General features: G+C 49.1%; 2 protein-coding genes and 1 pseudogene across 8 annotated transcripts in view; 1 reads left to right on the top strand and 2 right to left on the bottom strand.

The window, feature by feature from the left end:
• Positions 1–4,335, top strand: Msto1 (misato 1, mitochondrial distribution and morphology regulator). The gene is made up of 14 exons (NM_144898.2): positions 1–158; positions 249–384; positions 1,024–1,093; positions 1,173–1,248; positions 1,651–1,714; positions 1,838–1,925; positions 2,070–2,187; positions 2,280–2,414; positions 2,512–2,664; positions 2,937–3,068; positions 3,141–3,325; positions 3,533–3,637; positions 3,712–3,821; positions 4,041–4,335. Exons 1-14 carry the CDS (start codon positions 75–77, stop codon positions 4,253–4,255), a joined length of 1,671 nt encoding a protein of 556 aa, NP_659147.2. The 5' UTR covers positions 1–74; the 3' UTR covers positions 4,256–4,335.
• The window catches only part of Gon4l (gon-4-like (C.elegans)), a 74,893-nt gene continuing 64,600 nt past the window's right edge, over positions 3,852–14,144 (bottom strand). For 5 of the 7 annotated variants that reach the window (XM_017319793.2, XM_017319796.2, XM_017319800.2 and 2 more), the window contains 9 exons: positions 13,824–14,021; positions 12,230–12,373; positions 11,051–11,194; positions 10,850–10,969; positions 8,389–8,499; positions 6,369–6,579; positions 5,344–5,962; positions 5,162–5,264; positions 3,852–4,713 (listed from right to left, as the gene is read on the bottom strand). In XM_017319793.2, coding sequence (XP_017175282.1) covers positions 4,564–4,713; positions 5,162–5,264; positions 5,344–5,962; positions 6,369–6,579; positions 8,389–8,499; positions 10,850–10,969; positions 11,051–11,194; positions 12,230–12,373; positions 13,824–14,021 — 1,800 coding nt within the window. In that variant the 3' untranslated portion in view covers positions 3,852–4,563. Of the gene's footprint in view, positions 4,714–5,161; positions 5,265–5,343; positions 5,966–6,368; positions 6,580–8,388; positions 8,500–10,849; positions 10,970–11,050; positions 11,195–12,229; positions 12,374–13,823; positions 14,022–14,144 lie in introns of all 7 variants that reach the window. The other 2 variants (XM_006502237.4, XM_017319797.2) reach the window with 1 other exon arrangement.
• On the bottom strand, positions 7,323–7,441 carry n-R5s197 (annotated as a pseudogene).

The following is a 14,144-nucleotide window of genomic DNA, read 5'->3' as shown; positions in this document are numbered from 1 at the left end:
GTGCTCGCGCGGGAGCCGCCCCCTCCGGCTGATGGGCCCGCGGCGGCAGTGGAGTGCCCAAGAGCAGCGGCGGTATGGCGGGCGGGGCCCGCGAGGTGCTCACGCTGCAGTTGGGACATTTCGCGGGTTTCGTGGGGGCGCACTGGTGGAACCAGCAGGTCAGGCACCTAGCGGCAGCCCGGCGTTCCCCGCAGACAGTACCGGCCCTGCCCCTCTTCCCCCTCCGCTCAGCCCTGTGACCCCTACAGGATGCTGCGCTGGGACGCATGGCCGAGGACGAAGAGTCGCCAGGCGAGCTGTGCCCCGACGTCTTGTACAGAACAGGCCGGACACTGCATGGCCAGGAAACCTATACGCCTCGACTCATCCTAATGGATCTGAAAGGTGAGGCGATGGTGGGCTCAGCCAAGTTTTCCCGTGTGGCGTGCGAGGGCCCTAGCATCAGTTCACTTCAGATACCGGATCGGGCACAACCCCCGACGATGTCGAAAAGGCAAGTTTACTTCAGGATCTGGCTCTGGAATTGTCAGTATAATGTTAAGCTGCTTGCACTCACACCTACAGACGGACCACAGCTTGTTTTGTTTTTTTGTTTGTTTGTTTTCGAGACAGGGTTTCTCTGTATAGCCCTGGCTGTCCTGGAACTCACTTTGTAGACCAGGCTGGCCTCGAACTCAGAAATCCGCCTGCCTCTGCCTCCCTAGTGCTGGGATTAAAGGCGTAAACCACCACTGCCCGGCTGGACCACAGCTTTTGAGAGAAGGATGGATTCCATATTCCCTGTCCCATCTAATGTATATCCAAGTGCCATGTAGTTGGGCACGCCCTTAATCCCAGCCAAGGCAGGTAGAAGCTCTGAGTTCAAAACCAATTTGTCTGTATTGTTGGAAACTACTCAGGGCTACAAAGGGACACCTCATCTAGGTAGAGAGGAACTGCCACACCATATTCCCTGACAGGTGATCAGTTTAGTCTTGATCACATGACCCCCTAGGTTTAACCTTGCCTTTCATTTCTGGGCAGGTAGTCTGAACACTCTAAAAGAAGAAGGTAACCTCTACAGAGACCGACAGCTAGAGGCTGCAGTAGCGTGGTAAGTACCGCTCCTGTGAGCATGGCCCACTGTGTGTACATAGACGGCTGGAGAACTCTGCTTACTCTTACTCTTTCAGGCAGGGGAAGCTCAGCACACACAGAGATGACGCCCAACCAAAGAACCCAAACCTCCAGGGCCTTCTGAGTGCAGAGGTGATGACGAGGGGTGGGGCTCTGTCCCAAACCTTTAAACCTGCTACAAGCACAGTGGCTCTCCGATGCACAGTAAAAGGTGTCTAGTCACTGTAAATGCCATAGAGTAGTGTTTTTGGAAAAAGCACCGTTGTCTCTGAACTGGCGGGAACCCAGAAACTGGCTCAGAGGTTAAGAGTCGGACCTGTTCTTCCAGAACTCTGCATTGAGTTCCCAGGGTCCACATCAGGCAGCTCACAGCTGTAACTTCAGTCCCTGGGGTTCTAACACCCTCTTCTGGCTTTGGGTACCTCAGGCACGTGGTGCACATAACCTTAAAGATACACGCAGATACACATAAGTAAGGATACGCCCATGGCGGACGAAAACAACCTGGAACTAAAATCTTCTCACCCCTCCCAGGGAGTGCGGAGTAGTGACGGTGCCTGGAGGGCCAAACTGATTCAGAATATCCAAAATGGCAAAGGTGAGATAGCACTTGATGCTGGACACTGGACAGAGGAGCAGCTTGGGGGACGGTCCATCGCATCGGCTGCATCCTCCCACTAGTCATCCCTGCTACAGATTCCAAAATCCTTTATCCCCACAGAGAACAGCATCAAAGTCTGGTCAGACTTCCTCAGAGTCCATCTCCATCCACGGAGCATCTGTGTGATCCACAAGTACCACCATGATGGGTATGGGGGCTGCGGCGGCTGTGAGGCAAAGCTTAGGTCACCCCAACACTGGATAAGGCTAGGGCCCATCTCACCTGCCCTCCAGAACAGCAGACTGAGGAGTTGAGTGCAGGGCTGAGTCTCTTATCGTGGTGATTTTGGCAGGGAGACAGGCCGGCTGGAGGCTTTTGGCCAAGGGGAGAGTGTCCTGAAGGAGCCCAGGTACTTGGAAGAGCTGGAGGACAGACTACACTTCTATGTGGAGGAATGTGACTACTTGCAGGTAGCTGTGTGGCAAGGTGGATGATGTTGGGGTACAAAGTCTCCTCGTCCTAAAGCCCCCGCCCCCATATTTTGGTCTTCATTTGTCTCCAGGGCTTCCAGCTCCTGTGTGACCTGCACGATGGCTTCTCTGGAGTAGGTGCTAAAACTGCAGAGCTACTACAAGACGAGTATGCAGGGCGGGGAGTCCTAACCTGGGGCCTGCTCCCGGGCCCCTACAGTCTTGGGGTGAGTGGAAGCTGGAAGAGCGAGCAGTAGAGGTTGGGAAAAGAGGATCCCACTGTGCAAGTTGCCTGATGCAAGCCACTCCCGTTTCTATTACCAGGAGCCTCAGAAAAACATCTATCGTCTCTTAAACACGGCATTTGGTCTGGTGCACCTGACTGGATACAGCTCCTTCGTCTGTCCCTTATCCCTTGGAGGGAACCTGGGCCTGCGACCCAAGCCGCCTGTCAACTTCCCTTCCCTACATTATGATGTAAGGCTCAAGCTCAGCCTGTGGCGTCTGTTCTGTGTTTCTCTTGCCCCCAACTCCCTGTGGCTGTGTGTTGCCTAGCACATGCAGTACTGGGGAGGCCTTCATAACAGCAAAGTGGGTTTCCAGCATGGACTTGGCCCCTTAGCCGCTCACGTTTTTCCTATTTAAGGACAGTCTGGTTTCCTTCCCTGGATGTCTGTCCTTCATGTTCTGCCTCCACCTATTTTCCACACCCAGAAGACACAGTGTTCCCCTCCTGTCCCACTTGACAGGCCACTCTGCCCTTCCACTGTAGCGCCATCCTGGCGACAGCGCTGGACACGGTGACTGTTCCCTATCGCCTGCGCTCCTCAATGGTTACCATGGCTCACTTGGCTGATGTGCTAAGTTTCTCTGGGAAAAAGGTAAGGAGCTGTGTGAGGGGCTAACCCAAAGCTCAGAAAACCCTTTGTAACCTGCTCCCTCCCGGTGTTTAGGTGGTGACAGCAGAAGCAATCATCCCCTTCCCACTGGTTCGAGGCCAGTCCCTTCCTGACATCCTGACGCAGCTTGGAGAAGCCACCCCATGGACCTCCCTGTCGGCATGCGGGGATTCTGCTGGACATCGGTGCTTTGCCCAGTCTGTGGTGCTCAGAGGCATAGACAGAGCTAGCCACACCAGGTAAAGACTGCTGGGTCTTCCAGGCCCCTGTAAGTACTGGGCATGTCTTTGTTTCCCTAGCACGCTTTCTGACACCCTTTTCCTGCTACCATGGACACCTTACCCAGAAAAAAAAAGCTCTGGACCAGTTCACTTGATGGTCCAAGAATGTATGAATCTTAGCTTACATTCGTGCAGCCAAAGGTAAATGCGGTTTTTTCCTTGCAGTAAGCTCAACCCAGGGACACCTCTGCCCTCTGCTCTCCACGCATGCGCCTCTGGAGAAGAAGTCTTGGCCCAGTACTTACAGCAGCAGCATCCTAGAGTCTTGAGGTCGGTCCATATGCACCTGCCCTTCCCCCAGCCCTTGCAGCCCTGGCCCCTGCTCATCACCTCTCTGTCTGCAGTTCGTCACATCTGCTGCTGACTCCCTGCAAAGTGGCTCCTCCATACCCACACTTCTTCTCAAGCTTCAGTCAGAAAGGGCTGGCCATGGACAGTACCCCCAAGGGCGCAGGTAGGACATGAAGAAAACGAACACTTGAGCTACATAGGAACAGTTTTACTCTTTTCTTTTTACAGTTTTTTCCAGGAGGATTAAAAGTGCAAAGAAAACAAAGTTCACAGTTCAGTGTTCCTCTCCTTGACTACGAGCCCCTGGGGAGCACACAGAAGGGACAGCACACGAGTCACCGCTGTACCTCCCACTCAGCGTCCCTCTTCTTTCCCTCCGCAGCAGTACAGAGCATCCCTGTGTTTGGGGCCTTGCGTTCAACTTCATCCTTGCACCGTACGCTGGGAGACTTGGCTGAAGAGCTCAGCAGACTTGACCTGCGGCGCTGGGCTAGCTTCATGGACGCTGGCGTGGAGCAGGATGACATGGAAGAGATGCTGCACGAGTTACACAGGTTGGCCCAGTGTTACCAGGAGGGTGACAGTCTCTCGAACTGAAGTCCAGGGGAGGGTAGTGGGAGAGAATTTATAATAAAAGCTGCCGTGCAGGAACCCAGTGTGTAGGGACCTGTTACATGACATACGCATTTGTACATTTAAAAACACTGAGACCACCAGACTCCGAGGCAAGCCCCGAGCTCCCTCAGTGCTATGTACAGATAGATTGGGCTTGTAGGGTCTTCACCAACGCCCCTGAGAGATGAGCTGTAGAGCCATCTCCATTCTTGCTCTGTCCTCAAGGTCTCCACGAGTGAGGCGCGCCCTATCTCCAGTGCTGATGGCTGTAGGGTGGGTCCTGGCAGATGTCACTCGTCTAGCTCCTCTTCTGACAGCAGGTCCCCGTGGTCAGAGAGCTGGTCTGCGTTGCTGGTGCTGGTAGCATCGTCCTCGTCCTCAGAGCTGGCCTCGCAGGCCGTGTGAAAGAGCTGCATGAGCTCTCGGAAGCGGTGGGAAACCTAGGACAGGAAGAGGGCCATGCTCTTACAGTGGACAGGCAGGTGGGCAGCCGGGGGGGGGGGGGGGGGGGTGCAGGGGGAGGGAGACCAGGGCTGAGTCTTATGTATAGGAAAGAGAACCGCGCACACGCATGCACACACACACACACACACACACACACACACACACACACACACACACACATATACAGTATGTGTGTACCTTTAATTCCAGCAATAAGGAGGCTGAGCCAGATGGATCTCTGAGTTCAAGTTGAGACCACCTGACCTACATTGTTCTAGGCTTTCCAGACACAGTGAAAATGCTGTCTCCAAAGAAACCCTAGCACCTGGCAGGTCGAGCCTTTTTCAGAGCACTCTTTAAAGTTGCTGCCATGATTGACCGTGACCCCGGCTGGTCCCATCCGCTCACCTCTGTCCCCATCATCACCTGCCCCTCCCACCTTACCTCAACAGGGGTCTTATTTCCCAGCTGCTGAGAAATGACACTGAAGGTGTGAGGCTGTGCTCCCTGCTCCTGGCACATGGTGAGAATCACTCGGTCTGCTTCCCTGTAATGCAGGCAGGATGGTTAGCTCCAAGCTTTTCAATCTGTATTAAATTCTGCAACTACAACCCATCTATACCTACCTTGTCCAAAGCACCACCTTCTCCCCAGTGGAGCTGACCTTGCTGTTGTTGGCACAGACGGTGGCTTCTGAGGCTTTTGGTAGCGCCCCTTCTGGGCCCATGCCTTGTGTCCCACTGTCTTCAGCCAGGACCTCTCTGGCAGTTTTGGGAGCAGCCTCTGAGGCCCTAGCTCCTGATGACTTTTCACAGATAGGGGCCGCCACATGGGCTGCCTCTGCCTCAGCTCTGCTCTCGATGAGCCAACTCTGACTGCCTGCTTTCCCACAAATGTGTCTTCTCCCCGTGTCTCTGGTCCTTGTAGAAACAGGACTTGGGAGGGGAGCAGAGTGCTCCACAGTTTCCGGCAGTCTCTCAGTTTCTGATGCTTCTCGGTGGGGTGCAATAGTCTCTGAGTTCGCAGCAGCCCTTTGGTCCTCCCCCTCTTCAGGAGGTAAGGAGGATGTGCTGAGGCAGGAGACAACTTCAGGCCCAGCCTGGTTTCTCCTGACAGAGCAGACTACAGCTCCAGTCTGAGGAGGAAGCCGAGGAGTCTCTGCTGAGCAGAGCGCTGGGCCCTCCAACAGCAGCTCCATGGGAGTCACTTCTGCAGGACACAGCAAAGTACTCCCTATTGTTGACCCTGCTTAGAAGGAATATGGGATCAGAGTATGCACTGGGAACCACAGCCCTGGGGAGCTACAACAATGTAGTTCCAGTAGAAAGGCTGCTGGAGAGAATGGAGCCACTCAAAGGAGGCCAGGGTTGGTAGAATATTGATTACACAAGCGTAGGGAAAGACTCTAGGAATCTGTTTTATTGTTATTTTTGAGACAGGGTCCCACTATGTAGCTCTGGCTAGTCTGGAACTCACTGTGTAGACCATGCGTGTGAGAGATGGGAGTGGGAAAGGGAGTCACATAGTCTGTCCACGACAGCGTGGCACGCCCACCACTGCAAAGCTGTTAGAGCAGCTGACATAGCTTGCTGCAGTGTGGGGAAAAGCAAAGAAGGCAGGAGCAGCAGCCGTAGCGTGGTCAGTCACTTACCTGGAGCAGGTGCCTCTCCCTTTCGCGTGGTCCTGGCAGTCTTACTCTGGGTCACCTCCATGTTCTCCTGCTCCTCCAGGATTTCCTCTTCTAACATGTCCTTGCCTTGCCCTGCTTCCTTACTGCCAGGCACAGTACTGGCCTCGTGGAGGGGGCCACTGCCCACCAACTCAGGGGGCTCCTTGCTCTTGTAGGGTTTGCTGTCACAGACCTGCAAGGGCGACTCTAGGTTAAAAATGCCCTGACCTTCCTATGTCTCAGGCCTCCCCAAGGCAAGGCCTCTGCTGGTGCTCAGCAAGTCAGCCAGCATGCTTTTAAATAGTAGGAGTCTGTTTCTAATGAGGACTCCATTTGTGATACTAATCAACTCACTGTGAAGATCCAAAGTTATCTTTACTCCGTTTTGCTCACAGGTTTATTTGATGAAAAGAAAGGGAAACCTAAGGAGACAATTGTAGGGCCTACCCACAATGATATCACACAGAAGCAGACTTCATAGAGGATGTCCCCAGACAATAACAAGTCTATAAGGAAGTACTTTAACTACAGTTTTACTCTCCATTTCTAGAAGCATTAGTTTTATTCATTTTATGCATATCATGGCTGTGCATATTCATTTTATGCATATTTTTATGCATATTCATGTCTGTGCACCATGTGCCTATGGTGCTGAGTCCAGAGGAAAGCACTGGATCCCCTAGAACTGGAGTTATAGACAGTTGTGAGCTGCCGTGTAGGTGCAGGGAAAAGAAGCAACGGCCTTTGGAAGGCCAGCCAGTGTTCTTAACTGCTGCACTATCCCTCCAACCACCAGTGTTCTGAGACTGAGGCTTTATGTTCGCTCCATGCTATACAGTGTTTGTTTCCCAGCCCCTGGTCTCTGTCTCCCAAGATGTGAACACCATATTCAAATCAAAGACTGTTTTTTTTTTCCTTAAAAAAAAAAAAAAAAAAAGCCTACAGCACCCAGTATTCCCAGGTGGTCTCCCATTCAAATACTAACCAGGCCTCGCCCTGCTTAGCTTCCAAGACCAGACAAGATCGAGTGCATTCAGGGTGGTATGGCCGTAGGTCATAGATTGTTTAAAAAGGAAAATCCAGATAGGAAGTTGGGGAGCATACCTTTAATTCCAAGACCTGGGAGGCAGAAGCAGATGGATCTCTGTGAGTTAGACACTAGCCTGGTCTATAGAGTAAATTCCAGGACAGTCAAGGATATACAGAGACACCCAACTGTAATCCCAGCACTTAAGCAGTGGAGGCAGGAGTCCAAGGCTCACTACATGGTCAATACAGCAAGGGCTACATGAGGCTTTATCTTAAAAATTTAAAAGCAACCAACATCACCTCAGAAAAAAAGGCAAAAAAATCTAAAGCTGAAGATGTAGCTCAATCGGTGGAGTGCTTGCCTACCATAAAAGGAGCCCTGGGTTTGATCTCAGCTACACATAAATTGAGTGTGGGATTTATGTCCATAGTCCTAAAACTCAAAAGATACAGACAGAAGGATGGTGAGTTTGGGGTCAAGCTGGGTTATGTAACAAGTCACTGTCTCAAGACCAAACAACAAGACAAACCATGACAACAAAAGGAAAAATCCGCCCATGTCCTTTGGCTTTGAGAGAGGGTGTTACCATCCCAGGCTGCCCTCACAATTGTGATGTAGCTGAGTATGACCTAGAACTTCTGATCTTCCTGCTTTTACCTCCTTCTCATGCGGAGTTTACAGGCCAGGCATCTGGCTCCATTTTAGATTTTGTAGAAGGGTCCATTTATTTTATGTATGTGCACATCTGTGTATTGCATATAATCTGATGTATATGATCACTTTATAAATTCAAAAAGACACCAACCTGTAGTAGCAGAACAGCACCTATGAGGAGTGTTGGCACACACCTTCACTCCCAGCTGGCAGAGCAGAGGTAGGAGGGTGTGAGCCCCCAGCCCCATGCCAACAAAGCCCCAGCATCTGCAGTGACATCGAGGCCTGGGCAGTCCCCACATCAAGCGCCTTTCTCACCTTGCTGCTGCAGTGACAATTTCTCCTTTTGCTCTTCTTCAGCTTAGATTCGGGACCTCCCTCATGGCAGGAACAGGAACAGTCCTTGGCTGCTTCAGGCCATTCGGTGTCCTACAACAAACCCCGGCTTCCTTAGCCGCCCACTACTTTCAGAACTGAGAGAAACAGCTGAGTTGAGAGGCCTCCCACTCCTCTTTGAGAATGTACCATCTTATCACTGAGGGGACACTGGTTACAGTCCCTTAAGAATCCCTGAAGAGTCCACAATGATCCAAAGAAAGAGGCATGCCATAGGCCCAGGACAAACTTAAGTCAAACAGATTTTAAAGAAGAAATGCACTGGGGAACTCCAGAGTAGATCCAGGTCAGACTTTCTGACTCCTGGTGTATTCTCTAAACTCTTAGAAATGGCTTTGTACAGTGACTCTACTCAATAAAGCCAAAACCCGAGAACTGTAATTAACTCGATGCACAAGTTCTCAAGGCCATTTATTTACTCAAAAGCTTTGCAGACAGACACTAAAGAAATGTGGCTTTAAGAGGCTAGAGAGGCTAGCTAGCTAGAGGGCTGGAGAGATGGCTCAGGGGTTAAGAGTGCTGCCAGTTCTTCCAGAGGTCCTGGGTTCAATTCCCAGGACCCACATGGTGGCTCACAACCATCTGTAAAAGGGATCTGTTGCCCTCAAGACAGCTACAGTGTACTCATATACGTAAAATGAATAAATAGGTTTTTGTTTTTTTTTTTTTTTAAAAGAGGTTAGCTAGAGAAACAGCTTGGCAGTTAAGAGAGTGGCTGCTCTTTCAGAGCATCCAGGTTTGATTCCTAGTACCCACATGGTGGCTCTCTGATGGCCTCTTCTGACGTCTATGGGCACCAGGCACAATATGGTTGGTACAGAGATGTACATGCAGACAAACATGTAAGCATATAAATTAAATTTAAAAGCAAACAAAAGAAAACCCACAGATTTAAAGACTTCTGATTGGGCGTGGAGGGATTTGCCTTGGATTCCCTTACTGGGAAGGCAAAAGTAGGCCTTGTCCTGAGTTCCAGGACAGCTAGGGCTACACAGAGAAACAATGTATCAAATAAAACAAAACCCCCCCACAGCCCCCCCCCCAAAAAAAAAGACAGGCAGACAGCAGATAGACAACATCTTAGGCCAGTGAGATGGCTCAGTGGGTAAGGAACCTGTCCTGAGGCTTGAGAGCCGGAGTTGAGTCCCTGGAACCCAAACGGCAGAAGGAGAAAATCAAAACCAGCTGTCTTCTTCTACCACCAAAAATGTTCCATGGCGTCCATGCATTCCCCATACACACAACATACATGAACGTAAAACAACAAACACTCCCCAGAGTCGCCAACACCTCTAATTACATCATCAGGAAGACAAACAGCTAATCTAGAGGCTAAGCTGGTCTATATAGTAAATTCCAGGGCCAGGGCTACACAGATAAGCTCTACTTACTACAACAACAACAAATCTTTAGAAATAAATTAATTTGGGGGAACTAAAGAGATGGCTCGGTAGCAAAAGCAATTACGTACTGCTCTTGCAGAGAAATTAAGTTTAGGAGTCCGCAAAGTAAGAGGCACATAAACCGCCTCTTCCGGTCTCTGTGTGCACCTACATTCACACTGACATTTTCCTACACAGAAACACATTGTTCTCTAAGATTACTACATCTACTACATACACATATGTGCATACATGCACACTAACATACATATGGAGGTCTGACCATAGGGACCTGATTTCAATCTCTTGTCACCAGGCTGTGATCCATCTTAGCCCAAGGCTTTTCTGGTACTAAGTATGAGCAGACTCTCCAACTAGAAATAAGTCATATACATCAGTAGCTCAACACTGACAGATGAAGAGTCTCACTCTGGCATTAGCTTGTCTATGCACTTCAGTTACATAAGTAAAACCCACTGCAGTATTGATATGACAATTTCATGAACTAATTAATAACCTATATGATGCTGTCACGTATAATACAACTGCTACATTTGCCAGTTGTAAATTATCATTATTTCTTCCAGGGGAAAAAGTTAAAAAAAAAACCCCAAAGGTAAGAAACATGGCAGCTCTGAGCTAGGATAAAAGCATGAAATACCTAGGGGTATTTTGCTTGATTGTTTTGTATTTGTTCCCTTTCTTTCTTGAGGGAGGGTTTCACTATGTAGCCTAAGCTACCTTTGAAGCAGCACAATATGCCTGCCTCAGCCTCGAGGGGTAGGAATGCCATCATGCCTGGCTGTGATTCCTTCTAACGAGGCTTGATGGGTGCTCCTCCCAACTACTCATGGATCCTCCACGGCAGCCTCACCTGTGGTGTGTGCCCCATAAGCATCTCCAAGCTTAAGACTTGCAGCTATCCTATACACACCACTGATAAGTACAAAGTAGAATTCACAGCGAGAAAGAAGCAGCTATTTCCCCCACAGCATGCATACCTTATCTTGATGCTGGACCCCAATCTCTTTTCGCCTCTTGCTCTTGGAGGCTGTGGACACCTTGGCGGGCTCTTCATCCTCTTCCACATCAGGGAGTATCACTTCTTCAAAGCCATCAAACTAAATGAGAGTTGGTGGCAGTGAGTAGACTTGGGGATCCAACCCCTGCCCCAGGCAGTCTTTCCCCTTGACAACCTATACCTCATACTCTTTCTCTTCAGTCCAATTGATCTCTTCAAAGTCACCCATCCTGCTAGCTGCTGGGCGCAGATGATCAAAAAAGATGGAGAACTCATCCTGTAGGTGGTCGTGGCCTCTGAGGAGCTGCCACATCTGTGTCTTGAGCTGGGGAAAGTTGTGAAGGCTAAGAAGACATCAGCAGAACACCCCTAGACTGCGCTAAACCCGTCCCCATGAAGCCCACATTCTGCCTTCGACAGAGCCTAACTAACTTTTTTGATTTTTAAATTATTTTATTTTTAAATTAAGTGTGTGTGTGTGTGTGTGTGTGTGTGTGTGTGTGTGTGTGTGTGTGTGTGTGTGTAAACCACAGCACACCTGTGGAACTCAAATGACAACAACTTCTAGGAGTCAGTTCTCCCCTTCTACCATGTGGATTCCAGGGAGCAAACTCAGGTATTCAGGCTTGGCAGTGAGTGCGCACAGGCCACTGTGTGCCTTGGAAAGTAATTAATTAACACAAACTCATTCAGGTCTCAGGGGTTTAATTTAAGACACCAGGCAGCTAACAAGTTTACCAGGTAAGCCATCTCCTCGGCCCATGCATCCTATCTTTGATAAATAAGAATTTTCAAGCTTTTCCCTGCTTGCTTGCCTACAGCGGTGGGAGTTGGGTAGGGAGGGAGAATATTAGTCACAAATGCAATTCCCAAAGACAGTACTATCCATTCCTGCCTGACTGGTCCCCCGCATAAGCAAACCCTTCAGCACCCACTTTCTTCAACCTCTCTCCTAGACCACTGATGAGTGGCAGTCAGGCTCTGGATTGTCCCTCTGCTTCATACTATACTATAGTAGCTAAGTCAAAAAACACCCTTGCTTTCTGCATCTCCTTAGTTTATGGTACTCCAGAGGGAAATGATATGGAACACATTAGGCAGGTACAGAAGTGACGGTTAGGAGGCAGGACATGGGTGCTGGAGACAAGAGCACTTGAGGGCCCGGGATAGGTTCCCAGTACATGGTAATTCATGACCATCTGTAACTCTAGTTCCAAGAAATACAATGCCCTCTTCTAACTTCTGCAGGCACCAGGCATGCATCTGATGCACAAAGATATGTACATAACACAACCATACACATAGAATCAATAAAGCGAGCGGGAAGGAACAAGCTGCCGGGAAGTGGGATGGGAAGCACCTCGGCGATGTCCTGAGGAAGGCAGTCTGCACAGCCCTGAAGAACCTTGATGATCTTCTGGTGGTGGGAGGGGTTCTCGGCAAAACAGATCTCCAGCTGCCGGAGGAACTTTCGACTTTTCTCAAAAGCCTGCTGCTCCTCAAACTATCAGAGCGGAAGGAAGACAAGAAAGGAGTCACTATACAGCTAAGCCGGACAGGAAGGCTCTGAGAAGAGCTAAGAGCAATGGGTCAGAGGCACTGCTCATGACAGGTGTCTATTTAAAATCCAAGAAACGGTTATGTGAAAGATTTAATAGATATGTATCTCTCTCTTACTAGTAGGAGGCTGAGACAGAAGGATTCTAAGGTCAAAGTCAGCATGGGGTACACATGAGGATTATCTCAAAACAAATAAGAGATATATATATCTAAAGTTCTTCATTATTTTATTTTATGGATTATAAAATAAGATATTTAAACCCAAATGGAACGTCAGAGTGTACAAATTACTTCTACATATAAGTTCCTTTGATCCTCAATAGTAAAGCCAGAGGGAAGATGGACATTAAATGTATAGTTAAGCCACCATAAAATGAGCACCAATCTGTCAAAATGATGAGGTTACTCTTTATTCCTGTCTCTTTTTCTACCTGTCAGAACAAGAAGACTAGTCTAGAACTGATATTGCATATTCATATTCATTCCCCCACCCCCTTCTCACTCCCTGTCTCTTCCTCCCAAGCACAGGAATTACTTAGGAGTCACCACGCACAACATGTGTTTCCTCCCATTTCAACTCTTAGTCTCCAACTCTTGGTCTTTTTGAAGACAGGCTTTCACTATGGACCACAGAATCCAGAATTCTGAACAGGCATCAGACCTAGGCTGGCTATGAATCAGCAGCAATCATTCTGGCTCAGCTTCCTGAGTGCTGAAATTATAAGCATGTATACACACAGACACATACACACACAAGCACACACACAGACACACACATACACACACACAGACATACATAGACATTACATACAGACATACACATACACACAAACCATCTCCTTGCCCATTTACAATTCTCTAGTCTCTTGCTTATCTTATCTTGCTCTAGTTTTCTGTGAAATAATTATCATCATAAAAGATAATGTACTATATACTTGACTATTTTTATGATCTTATGTTACAGACTTTTTTGAGACTGAAGGCTCTTTTGAGGGCAGAGAAATTAATATCTTTTTAATTGCTATTGTTAGCATCAAGATTTGTCTGACACTAAACAATTGCTTAGTATAAAGGAGATGGGGCATGACAGCACACGCCTTTAATCCCAGCACTTGAGGGGCAGAGGCAGGAGGATCTCCGTGCAGCATCACCTAAACAATGAGTTCTAGGCCAACAGGGGCTACCTAGAAAGTCCATATATTTTAAAAAAATTTTTAAATGTACTTTTCAGAAGGGAGGGCAGAGTGTGACGTATCAAGATCTCCACTTGTACTACAGATAAAACCCTGTAAACAAACGGGAAAACTGGAACTGTCTTGATTGGCTGCATTGGAGCCCCTCTGCCTCTGCCCCGGAGTCAGCTGTAAAGTCTTTGCCCGTCAAAGTGGACTTACGAGTCCACACGACAGGGCTTGCTCAGGCAGCAGGAAAGCAGCAAAGTCCTTCAAGAGCTGAGGCCAGTCTTGGAGAAGGGTTTGCAAGCTTTTGAAGAGATCCACAGCGCTGTGCATTTGGGTGCTTGACTCAAATTCATAGATGATCTGAAGGAAATCTTCGTATTTGCCAGGGGTGTGCTGGAGAGCTTCACGTACCTACAAGGAATACTTGCACTGGTCAGCATCCTTCTGTGGGCCTGCAATCCTAACCGACAAGGGCACAGAAGGCAGCTGTGCTCACACGGCTCTGAGAGCTCCCTTCACAGGCACTCCTCTGAC

Source organism: Mus musculus, chromosome 3 (genome assembly GCF_000001635.26).
Source record: "Mus musculus strain C57BL/6J chromosome 3, GRCm38.p6 C57BL/6J".
NCBI classification, from domain to species: domain Eukaryota; kingdom Metazoa; phylum Chordata; class Mammalia; order Rodentia; family Muridae; genus Mus; species Mus musculus.
This window is presented reverse-complemented; position numbering and strand designations above follow the sequence as displayed.

Coding starts and splice junctions, on each gene's coding strand:
- Msto1 (NM_144898.2), top strand. CDS start 75: ATGGCGGGCGGGGCCCGCGAGGTGCTCACGCTGCAGTTGGGACATTTC. Junction 385..1,023: donor CATCCTAATGGATCTGAAAG/GTGAGGCGATGG, acceptor ATTTCTGGGCAG/GTAGTCTGAACACTCTAAAA. Junction 2,415..2,511: donor CGGGCCCCTACAGTCTTGGG/GTGAGTGGAAGC, acceptor TTCTATTACCAG/GAGCCTCAGAAAAACATCTA.